The 17329-nt window shown below is 42.1% G+C and overlaps 1 protein-coding gene across 1 annotated transcript; it reads right to left on the bottom strand.

The window, feature by feature from the left end:
* Window positions 1-163: 163 nt before the first annotated feature.
* On the bottom strand, window positions 164-17196 carry TMEM43 (transmembrane protein 43). Its single transcript, XM_037386898.1, has 12 exons — window positions 17066-17196; window positions 16150-16299; window positions 13846-13980; window positions 13035-13129; window positions 11119-11168; window positions 7752-7821; window positions 5827-5897; window positions 5540-5661; window positions 4856-4930; window positions 4679-4780; window positions 3043-3160; window positions 164-2080 (listed from the first exon to the last, which is right to left on the bottom strand). Exons 1-12 carry the CDS (start codon window positions 17075-17077, stop codon window positions 1878-1880), a joined length of 1203 nt encoding a protein of 400 aa, XP_037242795.1. The 5' UTR covers window positions 17078-17196; the 3' UTR covers window positions 164-1877.
* Between the last annotated feature and the right edge of the window lie 133 nt (window positions 17197-17329).

The following is a 17329-nucleotide window of genomic DNA, read 5'->3' as shown; positions in this document are numbered from 1 at the left end:
CCAAAATGGGAAAATGTTTGCAGGATAAACACAACCCAGCTGTGCATTTATCCCACCGAAAACAAAACTAGTTCATGTGGAAGCTACAAACTAATTGTCCATGCACCTGGATATGAAACATGCAATACTTAAATGTAATAAAAAAGAAGCCTACAGACCAACCTTTTGAAAATCGTATTTTATTAAATATACAAAAGCTCAGCACTTGTGTAGAAAACTGTATCCTCATCTCTAACATGGTAATGCTGGTTAGGTTCCTGCCTCACTGGTGAAAGAGCAGTCTGACACCTGCTTTTCTCCCCAGTGGAGTGCAATTCTTAACTGATGGAGCAGAAGCTGGTGTTAGCGAGCAGTGGGCAGACTGCACAGTATCGTTAACTCATGTCAGCTGCATGCATGAGACCACTTACACCTCCTATAACCTTTCACTGATTACTACTGCTTTTACCAGCAGAACCGAGCCATGAGACTGAATTGACAACATTCAAATATCAGAAGAATGAAAATAATTAAGGCTAATAAAGTAGGTACTACTCAAAATACTTATAACTCAGATTTCTATTTCCAGTACCCTTTGTAGCAAACGTTTGTTCCTATGAATGTTCATGTTAAGTTCCTTTGGTACAGGGAACACATTTCTTCTGACAGTCATAACTGAATTTCATAAATTAAGACATTATTTTTGTACTGAACTGTGTATACTTGCAGAAGAAAACCCACCGTAGCATAGGGAGGGCACATCTGGAAGCCAGACTCTTACCTAGGTGGAGAGAGACTCAGGAACAGCACAAGACAGTATCTAATCTCAAGTACTGGTTACAGCACAAATACAGAAACCTGAGTCATCACAATACTGCAAGAAGGCATTCCTCTAACATGGTAAAAAGCTCAAAATTTAGGCTAACATCTACGAAATCTAATCACACAAAAATGTTTTCATTATTTGATTTCATGGAGTATGTTCATTGTCCTCACTAGATGAAATTCAAGAAAGAAACAGTACACACAGAAAACAAACCCCAAATATTTTAAAGAATATACATTCAATTATAGAAGTTAAGTTTTTTTTCAAAACAGCAGGTTGATTTTTAAAGGTTAGTGACCTCTAAGTATCCCCTTAAATAAGTGCAATTTGAAATTAAACTTTTGAAATAGTTATGTGATGGTATAGTCCACATTACCATTTTGGATGCTTAACCAAGAACAACTTCAGAGACTTAAAAAGTTGGAGGAAATCAATGCTTTGACAAATCCGCTGTACCACAGAGCACTGCTAACCTGGCTGCTCAGTATTCCAAAAGTTACTTTGAAAATCCCGAGTCCAAAAGCAAACATCTTGTGTATTGTGTGACAGCTGACTACGTTGTGGTTTTCCTTTGAACACACACACACTTCCAAACGCATCAGCCAAAGAAGAGTACGTGACTGTACACAGAAGAAAAGGCAGCAGCGGGAGGGTTTGTCAGAGACAGGTACACACACGCATTTCCTAAGGCTATCTAATCGCGGTCCATGTAATGAAGCTGAAACCTTCTCCACCTTGCCCCACCTGTCAGTGAGGACTTGCCAGTTCTCAGATCAGGGGGAATTAGTAAGTGGTAAAAGGTACAGATCTGCTTGTTCACTAACTTATAATCAATACAGACATTCCAAAAGGCTTTTTTCCCCAAGTCAGTGTCATTGGCTTCCTACAAACAGCATCCTATAGTCATATTTTCCGTGGATACTGTGTATCAATGATCACATTCAAGCCCCCTCCCCAACTCTTGGTGCATACTGCTGAACTGTGGGACGCTGTAAGCATGCTGCAGCAACCAGGACAGAAATGCACTGGAAAAGTGTCTAACCAGGATTCAGCACAAAACCCAACCACCTCCTCACTGCTGCTTCTTTGGTGGAACACGAGATTTTGCAACCACAATTGGAACTACAGAGAGCAACCCGATCAGCAATGCCCAGAGAGGGCGGTAGAAGAGCCAGCCGATGGAGATGGTCAGCAGTGACAGCGAACTGGCTACGCAGAAGGCAAATGCTTTTAATCCAATGTTAACCAGATCTCTCACAACAGGAAACCAGTCCACTGCAGAAACAATTAAACAAGTGATTAAGTAGTTGATAAGATGATAGTTTAAAAGGAAGTCTTATTCACGCCTTGGATTTGCACACTGACTATTGCAATCAAACGACAGACTCAAATTATTTATCAAGAGCACTGGACAAGGCATTTCAACAGAGTATCCTCAAGGCATTTGATAATTAAGCAACTGCTAAATATATAAGGCACTGGTATCCTCATCACTTCAGACAGGAAGTAACCCAAAATTAAGTCTGAAGACTTGTCAAAGGCTTGAGAGGCAGAGTAGACTGATAGCCTTGCAGCTATGGAACAAGCCTAGGGCAACTGATATAATACGCTAGCGTAAAAATTAATTCCTGGCAACAATACATCTTACAGATAACAGTATGTTTATGGATAAATAATAAAAAAAACCAAACAAGCGTTCGCAGCTACAAAGCTAATGATAGCTTTGATGTCTGAAGTTTATACAAGTTTGAGGCACTGTCCCGCTTTCTGTAAGTTTTTATTCCAACATTTTCCTACTTTCTTTGCTGTTTGTTCATAGTAGTGTAGAATAACCATACACAAAGACATATTACTGTACAACTGCTCATTAATACCTGCTGGGGGGACCACTTTTGTATGGATATAGAAAGTAGTTGGATTGCAGCACCTTGAATTAAACATGAAAGAACCAGCCCAACATGTGCTTTGGCTTCTGATTTTGGTAAACACTAGGCTGGGATCTTCTGAGACTGGCAACAGATATTTGCATACTGTTTTTTAATGTTCACAAAGCAACGATCTGGTTCTGGGATCCTGTTTACCTGCAGTTGCCTACAGTGACTTTCCGATCCAATCTGAGTTCAAACCAGATTCCTCCCAACCTCCAAATTGATTAATTGCTTATGTGAACAAGAGAAGACTCTCTAAGGATTATGATCCTATTTCTAAATAATTTTACCTTTCTGTAAAAAACTTACCTAAAGTGTAAAAGATTCGGGTCATTAGACTGATGCCTACAAACATTGACAGCCAGCCTGCTGCACGGAGAGCCCAGGTCTTCATGGTGTTACTCTCATGCTCTTTCTGAAACACTTCCTGAAAACAAACACCATGACATACATCCTGTTTCTCAATTTCTTTCAAGAACCTCTTGATTCCAGTGTATTATAGGCAAATCAGGGCTCACAGCATTTTAGAAGTACAAATTCTCTCATAAAAGGTATGTTGCAGCTCATTCTGCACAGCCTTTTATGCGCTGTTTTGAGCACACTACAATAGATTTCAAAGTGCAGCACAGGGGAAACCAGCATTTTTCTAAATTAAAACAGTTAAGCAAGCACTGTTTGACATTATAACCACAGGCAGAAAGCACACAGGTTTCGCTGCCAATGGATATATTCAACATTACTGTAAAAACATAAGGCACTAATAAGCAAATGTAATAAAGGAGGAACAATCTGACTTCACTATGCTTGGAGGAAGAGAGAAAAGGCAACAGTATCCACTGATGGCTGAAGGAAAGGTATATGAAAGAAAGCAAAGAGTATGCAGGGAAGAAGAGATAAAAGCTATGTGTGTATTTCATCAAGCAAAGCAAAACATCTATTTGCAAGAATTCCAAGTAAGATTTTTTCAAAATGGGTTGTGTGCCCCTCTGGCTCTCTAAAACATACACATGAAGATGGTTCAGACGTAATAAAACACTTAATGGGAAAAGACACGTATGACTGATCGATTACTTGTACATACAAATACTTTATGAATTATTCATTTGTAGTCAGTTAATTTCCAGTGATCTAAAATTCCACCTGACGAAGACTCAGAGCTCACAGCAGAGAGCTGATCCTACTGCTACTGCCTCTGAACTCAAAAGTCTTTCCAACTGCTTTTGGGAGCTCCTGTAAATTCTTGACATCTTGGATTTTTGCAACAGGGCATGAAACAATCACTAATGGAAATGAACCTACTTAAAGGAGTACATGAATCACCAAATTGCTGGAGCACGCAGGATTTATTGGAGCATAAGGCTCTGCCTGAAGGTTCTTTCTCAGCCAGAATAGCAGTAAACATTTCAGACAAGCCTAAACTTCTGTTACTAGAAGCTGAAGAGGATAGCTCCTACGGTTCGTTTAATTAAAGCCTGATTTTTACTATTTTTACACACAACCTTTTCAAAAGCACGTGCTTGCATGTGCAAGTGGGAAACTTACCAAAGAGCACATAAAAGCAAAATGAGAAGGCACGGAAACAGCCTTTAAAGCAAAGGACATTCATCAGCAACACAAGGGGATTTAAAAAAAATAAATATATAGCTACTTTAGCCATGGTTCCTTTTTAAAATTAAGAAAACCATCAGGGATAACCATAGCCAAATTATTTACTGCTAGTGGGTGAAGCATGGCATTTTGCTGCAACACAAAGAACATGCAGAAACCTGGAAGGCAAACACAGGCTACAACGCATTGCCCTAGAAAAAGGAGAGAGAAAAGCCAATGTTTACATCAAGTATCTCCTCCAGAGCAGGTATGAAGGAGACTGTGAGCTTACTCCCCTGTTACTTCTGCCCAACCATCTCAAATTTTAACCCCTCACTAGTACAGTGTGGTATCTCACCTCCACAGAGAGATCCCCAGGGTACAGAATCTGCAGGATATCTCCAGACTTGGTATGATATGGAACCAGCTGATCACCTCGCTGGCGAGCAATCACAGTCACCTTGGAAGAAAATATATATTGGATACTCAGCTGGGACAAAGAGTATGCAAAATACAGAAACAGCTGAGGACTCACCTTATCAGCGGAGCCCAAATGGGGGTCATCTCCACTCAGACCTGCATAGAAGAATGAGACACGAAGGTCTCCTACCTATAAACAAGAGAACATTGGAAGTTAAGAAAGATTTCTTTACAAAGAAGAATCACAGGAAGGACAACTCTGCATGGGAACACTCTTTATGTATCAACACTTTCTCTGAACGTTTATGTCAAGCCAGAGGATACCCAGAATGATTTCCAAGATGTACCTTTTTCAGGCCTAGTTGATAACTGAAACATAACAGATCAAATGCTGTTTTGCAATAGCTCCTCTGATTTAGCTGCAGAAGCACATTAACACCGATGAGATCCTTTGTTCACCCCTTGCCATTTCTTCTTTTGGCACAGGAGGGCAAGCTGACAACAACCTATTTCACTCTACTCAGTTCAGTACGGCAAGGTAGAGGGAGAACCCACCTCCCAGCGCCATCCTGTGTCTCCATTTAAAAGCATGGCAGACTCAAGAAAACAGGGGACAAAGAAGCAGGATCAGAAGCTTCCTGCAAGAGAGGCACTCATGCTGAAGGACTGTACTAAGGGTGTCATCCCATGTGATGGTCTGCAGTCCCATTTCTAAAAATTTAAATAGAAATGGCACATGCCCCTACTTTCTTTTTCACATGATAGTAATTACTGCTTTGGTTTATCTTTCTCATCTTACTTCTGGACGCCTGGGGTTCTCGCTGTGGTAAAAGTAATCCCCTCCTCGGGTAACATCAGCATGTGGATCCTCAAGGTGTGACAAGCTCAACTGCTTGAAGTCATCAATTTTATCCACAATACCTAAGCAGAATAAAGAATCAATACCAAGTTTGGTGTCTAATTTGGATCAGCCAGTTTGCTGGCTGGCTTCCTGATTGTCACTTGACATGACTGCCATTGTGGAAAGAACCAAAGTCCACTGCTGATGCAACAGCAGGCACAGAGCCAGTACAAAGCAATCCTTACCCTTGGAAAGAACAAAGCTGCCAACCTGGACGTTAGGAGAAACAGCAGTGAAAGACTCCACAGCCATTGCACTGAGGAACAGAGAGAGTCCCTGATTAGTCCCAGAATTATGATCAAACTCTTGATTTGCAGTATGTAATACAGAGTACATAAAAGGTACTACGTCAAATATCAGGAGAAACTCAAAGAGCTAAATGGCTGTCACTATGTGAAAACAAATCCATCAAGAAACTGTCCAGACTTGATAGTGTTGGAGCCATTAAAATAAGTTAAGACATGATATGACTGTCTCATCCCCTGGCCTGACCTTTCATTCACACCATGAGATTTTACTAGTTTTTTCTGCACTGAACCTATAATGGGCTGGAATGGAGTTCAGCTCTTAGGAAGCTGGTCAGTGGTGATATAGAGGTTTTGAGCGACAATGAATTAATCAAGTTCCTAGATGAATCCCTGCGACATTTAACTACACTCATAAATGCACTTTATTTCTAGTCTGCATTTATTTAGTTTCTGCTGTCAACTGCTACATTTTACCTACTAAATTAAGAAACCTAGATCATAAACCTTCTCCATATAATGGTACTTCTACATCATGCCCAAGTTAATCAAATTCCAGACTCAGGAATCCTTTACTTACAGTCTGTAACCTGACTTCATTCTCATAAGTAGTACTACTAGAATCTCCCTGGCAGTAAACAACATATTTTATTTTCACAAATGTCTAAGTCGCATAAAAAGATAAGATAGATGGATGGAAGGAAGAAGACATATAGTACATACTTAAAATAGAATCTCATTACTGCTAGGCATGAATTCTAAATTTCAGCACATCTGCATACACCGTGCTGTCTCACACAAGGATCCACCACAGTTATGCTCAGTTTCCTTGGTTTGTACCAATACACTCAGATGAAATGTTCTTAGCTGCAACACTTTTTAAATTATGTACTGCGATAGCACTGAATCAAAAATGTTTTTTACTCTCAGTTGGAGATTTGTATTTATTGGGGAAGGCTTGGAGAATTTTCATTGACAAAAAAGTGTGCATGGGGAGGAGACAAAGCAGGTGTATTATTTGTGCATCTTTTTTTTCCCATTGCTTCTCATCTAAACAAGTCTCCTAGTTGGGACTTACAATCAAAAACACACAGATCTTTGCTTTCCCTCCTTAAGTAGTACTTCCAAATAAAGAGCAGTGTATTTGAATAAGCCCACAGAACCAAAATACAGGTCTGAAGATTTTGGGAAGTTCAAACTTTTATTGGTATCCTAGTCTTACTGTCTCTCCAGCTGTATTTTTCACTCACACATAATGTTTTTTTCCCAGATGGCATCCTGCAACCTAAGGAACTAAGCAGGTTCTGTGAGAATGACAGTAAAGCTAAAACTTAGCATTAAAAATGGCACATAGTGTAACTGAAATACTGCAGATGAGAGATACATAAACAAATTATATATGGGTGATTGCCACAAATAAGCCTGTGAGCTCATCCGTGCTAGCTTAGAAAAAGCAGCATGCAAGTGGTGTGACAAGCTCATGGGATGTCTGCTATTCTAACCCTGTGCTTGTAATAGAAGAAAGAATTAGTAATGGACTGCACTAACAGACAGTAACAGTCAGGAACCCATTCATGTTCTCCTACTTGGAGACTACATGGTCCAGGAGTAATATAATAATAGCCTGATGTCCAGCCATTGCTGATGGATAGTGTAATTCTGGTTCCATCAGGGAGCTTTGAACTGTTCTCTAATTTCTCTATGCTTTAGTTCTCCCAACTACCAAAAGACCAACAGTTTCCATCTACTTCACTCTGTCATGAAGATTAGTCATTTGGCATGAAGATTAGTCATTTGGCTTTCGTCTTGTCTCTGATCGGATACAGTGATAGAATCTAGGAGGACTGTGTCAGGTGGTAAATTACCTAGGGTTTTTGTGTCCGATTTCTCGATCAAAGTTTCTGCTGTTCACAACTTCCGATTTCCACTCAGTATCTAAAGAAAACGATAAGAAACTTGAGGAAAAGACAGGAAGAATTGCCACTCAGATCTTAGTTACTGAAGACACCTCTCGACCAATTAATCAGTTTGAAGTTACACTTTTAGTAATACTGTTTACATCAAAGTATGTACGTGATAGTCTGTATTGATACCTAAATCCATCCTCCTAGCATATTAACAAGGAATAGCAAGATTTAGGAACAAAAAAGGGATTCCAGGGATAAAACTGTAACTCAGCTTTGCACAGTGGGAGCTTTGCTGTTGGCATCTTCCATGATCAGGTTTTGATTCCTCAATCCAGTCTTTGGGAATAACCTGGTTTTGTGAGGAAAGGCTGCAACTTCTGCTAGAATTAGCAAGTTTCAGTGCAGTCAAGCAACAGATAGAGATGGTAGCTGTATGTGCCATTGTCAAAAATGCATAATGCTGCCTTTGTCTGGGCTACAGCAGCCTTCCCACATGCCCAGAACAGACTCTACTAGGTTCTTTATAAATCCCACAAACCTAGAGTCCCTTTCTTGAGCACCTTCCTTATTAAATACAGCTTGTTCTATTTCCATGAAGCAGTAGAGAGGAAGGAAATGGAGTTCGGTTAAACAGTAGAGGGAGTGGGGAATCATTTTAAGAGTAGAGTGGCTTTGTGTGGCAAGGTTTTGGTAGCAGGGGGGCTACAGGGGTGGCTTCTGTGACAAGATGCCAGAAGCTTCCCCTATGCCCGATGGAGCCAATGCCAGCTGGCTCCAAGACAGACCTGCTACTAGCCAAGGTCGAGCTAATTGGCAGCAGTGGTAGTGCCTCTGGGACAATGTATTCAAGAAGGGGAAAATTAAATCTGTGCAACAAATTGCAGCAGAAGACAGGAGTGAGAATAGGTGAGAGTAACAACTCTGCAGACACCAAGGTCAGTGCAGAAGGGCGGGGAGGAGGTGTGCCAGGCACTGGAGCAGAAATTACCCTGTAGCCTGTGGTAAAGCCCATGGTGAGGCAGGCTGTTCCCCTCAGCCCATGGAGGTTCGTGGTGGAGCACATCTCCACCTGCAGCCTGGGGAGGACCCCATGCTGGAGCAGGTGGATGCCTGAAGGAGGCTGGGACCCATGGAAGCCCACACTGAAACAGGGTTGCTGGCAGAAGTTGTAACCCCATGGGGGACCCACACTACAGCAGCCTGTTCCTGAAGGACTGCATCCATGGGAGGGGGCCATGCTGGAGCAGTTCATGAAGAACTGCAGTCTGTGGGAAGGACTCACGTTGGAGAAGTTCATGGAGATCTGTTTCCCGTGGGAGGGACTCCATGTTGCAGCAGCGGGAAGAGTGTGAGGAGGAAGGAGCAGCAGCGACAACATGTGATGAACTGACCGTATCCCCCATCGCCTGTTGGGAGGGAGGTACTTGGGAGTGAAGCTGAGCCCAGGAAGAAGGGAGGGCTGGGAGGAAGGTGTTTTAAGTTTTGAGTTTAGTTCTCATTATCCTACTCTGATTTGAACGGTAATAAATTAAACTAATTTCCCCAAGCTGATTCAGTAATTGCTGAGTGATCTCCCTATCCTTATCTTGAACCACAAGCTTTTAGTTATATTTTCTGTCCCCTGTCCAGTTGAGGAAGGGAGTGATAAGAGTGGTTTTGGTGGGCACCTGGGCGTCCAGCCAAGATCAAACCACTACAAAGTGATATTCTAGTGTATTGGGTACATGGCAAGATTTTGGTGGTGGTGGGGTGCTGCAGGGGTGGTCTCTGTGGGAAGAGGTCAGAGGCTGCCCTGTGTTGGACACAGTTGGCTCTGCAACAGACCCACCACAGGCCGCAGCTGAGCCCATCACTGAAGTTTGGTGCACTTCTGTGAAAACATTTTAAAGAAAGGGCAGAAAACACCAAATGGGGAAGGGAGGGAACGAAAACGAGTAAGAAACTACAGAGGGAACACTAAAGTCATAGGAGGAGAAGGAAGTGCTCCACAGCAGAGCAGATACTCACTGCAGCATGGGAAGAGTCCATGCCGGAGCAGGGGAAAAGTGTGAGAAGGAAAAAGTGGCAGAGAGAAACCACTCTGTACTGACTGTAAACCTGCTCCCACTCCCTGCACCACTCGCTGCCCCACTAAAGGGACGGAGTGTAACCTGTGGCAATAACAAGGGTGAGAGGATTCTCAAGTTGAGACTGGGAAAAAGTGAGAGCAAACGTGTTCTGCCAACACCTGAACCAGTAATTACTTATTTTAATTGACAACAAATTAAGTTAATTTTCCCTAAGTCGAGTCAGTTTTGCCCACAGTGGTAATTGGTGTGCAATCTCCCTACCTTTATTTCAACCCACAAGCTCTCTCATTCCTGTTCTTCCCAATCTCTTCCCCAGTTCTGCTGAGTGGGAGAGTAAGCAAGCAGCTGCCAGCCAAGGCTAACCCACCACAACTAATAACGCACAGACTTTTACTGGACAGAATCCACCAATATTGAGAGGGCAGCTGTTCTTTTAAATGGCATTTCTTTTTGGTCCCTGCCACCATAAGGTTTTTTCACAGCTCACAACCACTAGCTTTGCTCCTTACGTATCTCCATGCTGCAGGATCCCATGCTTCACTGAGCTGGGGTACTGTTATGATCACACCCAGAAACTGCTGCACGCCCATGCTGCATGCCCACGTGCTTTAATCAGAGATAAATGAAGCACAGAAACCAATCTCCAGATACACAATGACTCAGAATATTTTTCTGCCACTGGGTAGATCACAATAATGCTCTCAGTTCTACCCCTGCCAAAAAAGCATTTGGCAAAAGCCACAGTGCACATCAGAAGGTGCTGGTGGTTTTCATTAGCTGGTATCAACATCTAAACAGATTCTCATCAGTCTATCCTACAGGCTGGAGCTACACTGTTCTTCCCTGTCTGTTCGCTTCTGCTCATACCTGACATATGCCCTATTTACTCCACTTCTGAAGAGTAATCAGCTTTGGTAACACTCCCACCTCTGCCCATCTCCTGTACTGAGGACCTTACAGGCCCTGTATCTGGAACATCCCATCCCTGGATGCTGCTCTGAACCTCTGGGAGTTCCAAGACAAGACTTAGATTTTCTGTAGTAGGTGTTTGCTAACAGCACACCTCCTTTCACCTCAGTTACCTCAAGAAAGGAGGTCCTGCCATTTGTTTAGGAAACAGAATTTTTGCTTATTTCTTCACTTTCTTTCCCAAGAAGAAAATACAGCGTTTACAACAAAAATCTGAATACACACATACAAAAGTCCAAAGGTACATTCATTAAAAAAAAAAAGGGTGTTTCTGTTGATCAACTTACTATACGAATACTTTGTCTCTTTCTTAATCTCACCATTCTCTTCATATTCCCTGCAGAGAAAAGGGGTGGGATGAAAACCAGAACAGTACACACACACCCCTGCTCAGGGCAGAATACACTTTACAAACGAAATGCACAGATGGGTCACAAGCAACGCAAACTTACCTTTACGACTCTCTGAACTACCTGTTCTGAGGACATAGTTTCTCTGTATGAGACAACTACACACAAATGCTAAACAGCCACAACCCTTTTATTCCCATGTTGCCAAAAAGGTGTTGACTACATCAATAAGGAATAAGCAGTATTAGACAGTGAGACAAGCTGACCTAAATCAGTGTCTTTTACAGATGCTGCACTATAAGTGTGTTAAAACTGATAAGTTATTCTTCACACCTTCACAATGTCTTTTTTTTTTCTTTTTTACGCCTGTATGACACAAAAGACATTTGAAATGCAAGTTCTGTGGAGTCAGACTGACATAATAGCTAATAACTTTTATACTACTCTCTGAATTATTATTAGTAAATGAAACATTTTCCCTCTTGTGCTTGCAACTACCAGCAGAGTAGTAACATCTAATTCGTTTTGTAAATCCCCTTGAAAAGGCACATACAATATTGCCTATCATAAACGAATTTGACTGTCTCTCAACCAACTAAAATTTGTAGTTTACTTTCACAGCTACAGTGTTGGCTTTTGATTATTAAGGATAAGGGGTAGCAGAGTCTTCTAAAAATTGAGAAATCATGTCTTGGTTTAATTAAGTACTTCCATTTGCACATGTATTAAGTACCAAAGAAATTAAGAGATTTCCCTCATAGCCACACGCCAAAAAGTCTCATGTGTCCACAAGTCTGCAAAAAGAATCTGATTTCTAGATTCAATTGGATACAACCAGGTTTTTTAATCGATTTGAAATATTATAGTGTTTGCTAGATTGTAGGTATCAAACGGGCAGTTTTGGATCAATGGATTTATCAGAGTTGATACTGGAATTCATAATTCAAATTGTTGGATTCACTTTTGAAAAAAAAATTAAGACCCCTTCAGGAGATTTAAATAAAAACAACCAACCAAAAAACCACCAACAAGTAAATCATTGCCATTATGGAAGAAAGCCAAGGGAAAATAGGATGAAGTTTCTGGATTCAGCAAAAATCTTTTTATATTTCCTTTTTGAGGGCAGAGGGAAAAAATTGGCTTGAGGGTGCATGCTCAAGTAGAATAGCAGCAAGAAAGGCTTAGCAGATGCAGGGAAAAAGAGAATTATACAGTTTTACTTGAAAAAACTCAGGACCAAGTAGTCTGGGGCAATGGTTTTGATTCTGGTAATCAACTAGCAGGCAGGGAGTATAATAGGGATAGAGTTACAGAAACCCTGATGAACAGAAAGTACATCAATAAATAAAAGAAGCTTTAGGAACACTAGAAAGCATAGAAATTGGCTGAGTCTTTGGGGAAAACGTGAGTGTTTTCTCTTTTTTTTTTCTCTTTCAGAAATTGGTAAAGATCTTTGAATTCTGTTGACAACATATGACAGAAAATAGATTAATGGGGTCTGAGGTGGCCCAGCATTAGACAATACTAATGAAAAAAACCCACAGCTGCAGCATGGAGGCTAAGAAACCCCATATGAAGCTATACAAAATCAGGAAGTGGAAACATTTGATAAAAGGCCTTGGATGTTACCCAAATTTTATCCGATGCAAGTTGTGCAGCATTGACCATCTACAAAACCTGACACCTCCAAGGAAATGAAAAGTGATTCTCTAAAAAAAGTCAAGAGCTCTAGAATTCTCCAGCCATAAAAAGTTGGTTTTTTTCCTTTGGGTGTGGAGACAAAAAAATATTGTGATAGGATTCTGTTAATAAAACAGCTTTATAAACAACTTTTGAAGATCACTTTCACTTACGTGGACTCTTCATATTCTACCCACTGGTACATTTCCACATTACGCTTAAGTTTGACAGCCTGGATGGAGAGCCCATAGCTGGGATCAAACAAAGGCTATGTGAAAATTGAAGAAAATAAAAGTCAGTATAAATGCTGTACCTCTCAAACTCAAATATTGTACTTTTATTATCAAACACATTTACATACCTCACTGTATGTAGTTAGTACTATGTTACACACAGTTGAATACAGTATGTTATGAAAGACAAAAAGGAGCATCTCTTTATATCACTGATAAATCTGACCTAAAGAATCATCATCAAAAATTATTGCCACAGTGAAGAATAAAAACAGAAATGCTGGCTAATGGCATGCAGCCTTAAGAGTTTAAACCAGGGGGATATATTATTTTGCTGAAAGCTACCCTGCTGTGTTACCTTCTGCAATGCAGGCTGACCACGGAAAACATCATCATTACTGAAAAGTCAGAACTTGCAGAGCCTCTGTACTGCAAGAGCCTGAAGACTTTACAGCACCATGAATATACAACAGGTTCCCTATCAAAGGGGAATTGAAATTATCCACCAAAGGCAATGGGGGGGTAAACACAGCTAGAGGTAGCATGTTTCTTGGGAGCTGGGAGTACAAGGCCGTACAGCATTTCTCAGCTTCCAGGCCAAGAACCAAAGCTTGGGTGGTAGCCAGCAATATTTATTGAGAAGGAAAGAAGCTACATGTCTTTTCCTGGATATCATATATAATTTTAATTGGCAAAGACTTTTCCTTCCGTCCAAGTTTGAAATATTCCTATCTGCCAAGATTTTATTTACCTTAGATGTACTCAGAGCACCAGCTAAGTGCACCAGTCTCCCTTCATTCTGCTGAGACACACTGTGGATGCTATCAAGGGGGATCACAAGAGAAAGTCCCTCATCAAGAGATTTGGCTGTCCTTAAAGCTCGTCCCTGCAACCAAGAAAAGCAAAAATCAATTAGTGGAGAATCAACAGCACAGCAGTATTTTGGGAAAAAGGTTTGCAGACAAGTTGTCCTCCTGTCAGCTGGGACAGAGTTAATTTTTCTTCTCAGTAGCTGGTACAGTGCTGTGTTTTGGATTTAGTATGAGAATAATGGTGATACCACACGGTTCTTTTCAGTTGTTGTTAAGTAATGTTTATACTAAGTCAGGGACTTTTCAGTTTCTTAGGGCCTGCCAGTGAGAAGGCTGGAGAGGCACAAGAAATCGGAGGGGACACAGCCAGGACAGCTGACCTGAACTAGCCAAAGGGATATCCATACCATAGAATGTCATGCTCAGTATATGTATTCAGTCTGGCTGAGCCCCACAGCAGCCCTCAGAGTGCTGTGCTCATCTTGGTAGCTAGAAAGGTGGTGATAACACACCAATGTTTTCACTCCTGCTGAGCAGTGCTCCGCAGCATCAAGGCTGTCTCTCCAACCTCCTCCCTGCCCAGTTGGCTGGGAGTGAGCAAGACCTTGGGAGGGGACACAGCCAGGACAACTGACCCTTAAGTGACCAATGGGATATTCCAGACTATATGACATATGCTTAGATATAAAAGCTAAGAGAAAGGAGGAAGGGAGGGCATTTGTTATTTATGATGTTTGTCTTCTGGAGCAACCACTATGTGTACTGAAGCCCTGCTTCCTGGGAAGTGCTGATGGGAAGTAGAGAATAACACCTTTTGTTTTCCTTTGCATTATCTTGACCCACAAGTTGGTTTGTTTTCCATCTTATTTTCTCCCTCTTTGTTCTGCTGAGGAGGCGTGATAAGAGTGGCTTGGTGGACACCTAGCATCAAGCCAAGGTCAGCCCCCCACGATACATAAACTGGGGAGAACTGGCCAGGGCCTGCTGATCGCTGCTTGGGGACTGGCTGGGCATTGGCCAGCAGGTGAAAAGCAATTGTATTGTGCATCACTTGTTTTTTCCCTTTGCTTTGGGTTTAATTCCTCTCCCTTCTCTCTCATTATATTATTATTTTAATTATTATTTTTATTTTATTTCAATTATTATATTGTTCTTATCTCAACCCTCAGGTTCTACCATTTTCCCAATTCTCCTTCCCACCCACGTGCAGGAGAGGAGTGAGCAAGTGGATGCTTGGTACTTAGTTGCTGGCTGGGGTTAATCCATAACACAGGTGATCTGAAGACAAGGAAAGTTGTATGTTCAGCCTCAAGGCATATTCTCAAAACACACTTGCACTTCTCTGCTCACTATCTGTCTGACACAGTCTGGGGCATTGCTTCTTAAGCCATGCAGCAGGACCATTAACACTGACTGAGCTCCTCAAACATACATAGATTATTCCTACAAAGGTCCAAAGTTATTGCTCTTCACTTCTTATCTGGTTCATTGCTTATGAATAACTGCAAAAATTATGCCAGTTATGGTACTTTTTCCACAGCCCCACATAACTACTTGGCAGAAGTTTTCCTTACCTTACCATCATGTTATGGTGTGCTTTCCCTGCAAAGTCACCAAAATTGAGAGTAGTTCTTTTTCCTCTTGTAGAAATATAAAAGGAAGTCTTACATGAAAATTCACAGAATTCTGCTCCCCTACTCCAGAACTGCCAAAAGCATGTATGCTTGCAATGGTAGGGTGTCAGGATTCCCTGCTTACTTTAATTATTTTTTTAAAATCTAAAATCAAGATATAAAGTAACACTGCGAATCAGTAACACCCTCAATTTTGCAACCTGGAGTATGAATTCATTTAATGCAATTATAACAACACTAGAAATGAGGACCTTATGTTGTCCCAAGCAAAGAGAGAAGACTGGCTCATATAATCCTTTTTCAATAATACTACAGCCTGTTTCTGCATGAACTTACACGTTTTGGATCTTACCTCTCATCACGCACTGTAACTGTCTCTACAACACTCAGGGGGTACAGAAATACTGTCTGCGGCCCTGTGATTTCACTCTTCTGTTATACCCCAAGCATAAGCACTAGGCTCTCCAGACATAACGTCCTCTTCTCATGGATGAAGAAATAAAGCTTTAACAGGACCATTTTAGTAAGGCTATACATGCAAAAGTAGTTGAATGTCACCTCAGCTGTGACACTTTAAAGCTGTACAAACACTGACAGCATTTTACTTACTTCATTGGTAAAAAGAAGGTAGAAAGACAGAAGAAATGTCACAAGTCCCATCAACATGCCTCCAGAAGTCTCGCTGAGCCTCTCCAGGAATCCTGGTTTGGACTCACTTGTGATTTTAACATGTTCTTTTCTGCTGCCTGTGTCAGAGAACTGTTGGGGATAAACCAAAAGTGCAATACTGGTGTGAAAGGGGAAGGCGTTCTGTTTCAAAATAAGTCTTTTAGCTTTGTTAATACTGCTGCTCTACAGGGTAACACTTTCTGCCTTGGACCAAAACTTTCCCACACTTATTAAGTGCCTTACCACACTTTTGATACCAGAAATACAGTTAATAAATAAAACTTAATCCTGATGGAAAAAAAGTATTCCTATTATAGTGGTTCAACACATCCCTTCAAGCTTTCTTCACACTGTCTCTAGGTTCCCTATTTGGTGTCCACACCCTGCATTCAGGCCATGACAAACTGAGTAATACTCCCGAATTCCAGACCAGCTAAAACATAGCTATAAATAGCAAGTTACATTTTACCTCACCAGTGGAAAAGTGCCTGCATGCTTTAAAATAACTACATCTTGAGCAACAAAAAGAAATAGCTTAAATCAAAGCTGCTATTGTTGTCCTAGCCACTGCCACATTAAAGCACGAAAGCCCAGGGGTTTATCTCCATATACGCTGGCTGTGGGGGACAACCAAGGTGCAACAAGATCAGCACGTGCAGCCGACACAGGAGGTGAGGCTTCTCTTTGGCTCATCTGGTGATGCCAGGAGGGATTTGACAGCGGCCCCTCCACTGCACAGGGCCCCTCGCCAAAGGCAGGCCACCTCGGGGGAGCGGCCAGAGCGGGAGCGGACCGACCCGGAGGACCACCACACGCAGCGCGGAACAACGACAGGACGGGTCCGATCAGCACTTACATTCCTCGACATCCTGATCGCCGGGTGCCACCCCAAAGAAGCCGTAAGAGTCGGGCACGGAAAGCCGCGCACCGAGAGCCGCCCGCAGCCGCGCCCTCCTCCTCAGGGCTCAGCCGGCCCTCCCGCCCCTGCAGTGCATGCCGGGACGCGTAGTTCCCGCCTAAGCCGCGCGGGGCGCGGGGCAGGCCGGGAAGTGTAGGCAGTGCCGCGGCCGCGCTGAGGGAGCGGCCTGCTGTCTGCTCCGCGCCGCGGGCGGCAGGAGGT

Source organism: Falco rusticolus, chromosome 4, assembly GCF_015220075.1.
Source record: "Falco rusticolus isolate bFalRus1 chromosome 4, bFalRus1.pri, whole genome shotgun sequence".
In the NCBI taxonomy this organism is placed as follows: domain Eukaryota; kingdom Metazoa; phylum Chordata; class Aves; order Falconiformes; family Falconidae; genus Falco; species Falco rusticolus.
Note: the sequence above shows the minus strand (reverse complement) of the source record. Positions and strands in the feature narration are given on the sequence as shown.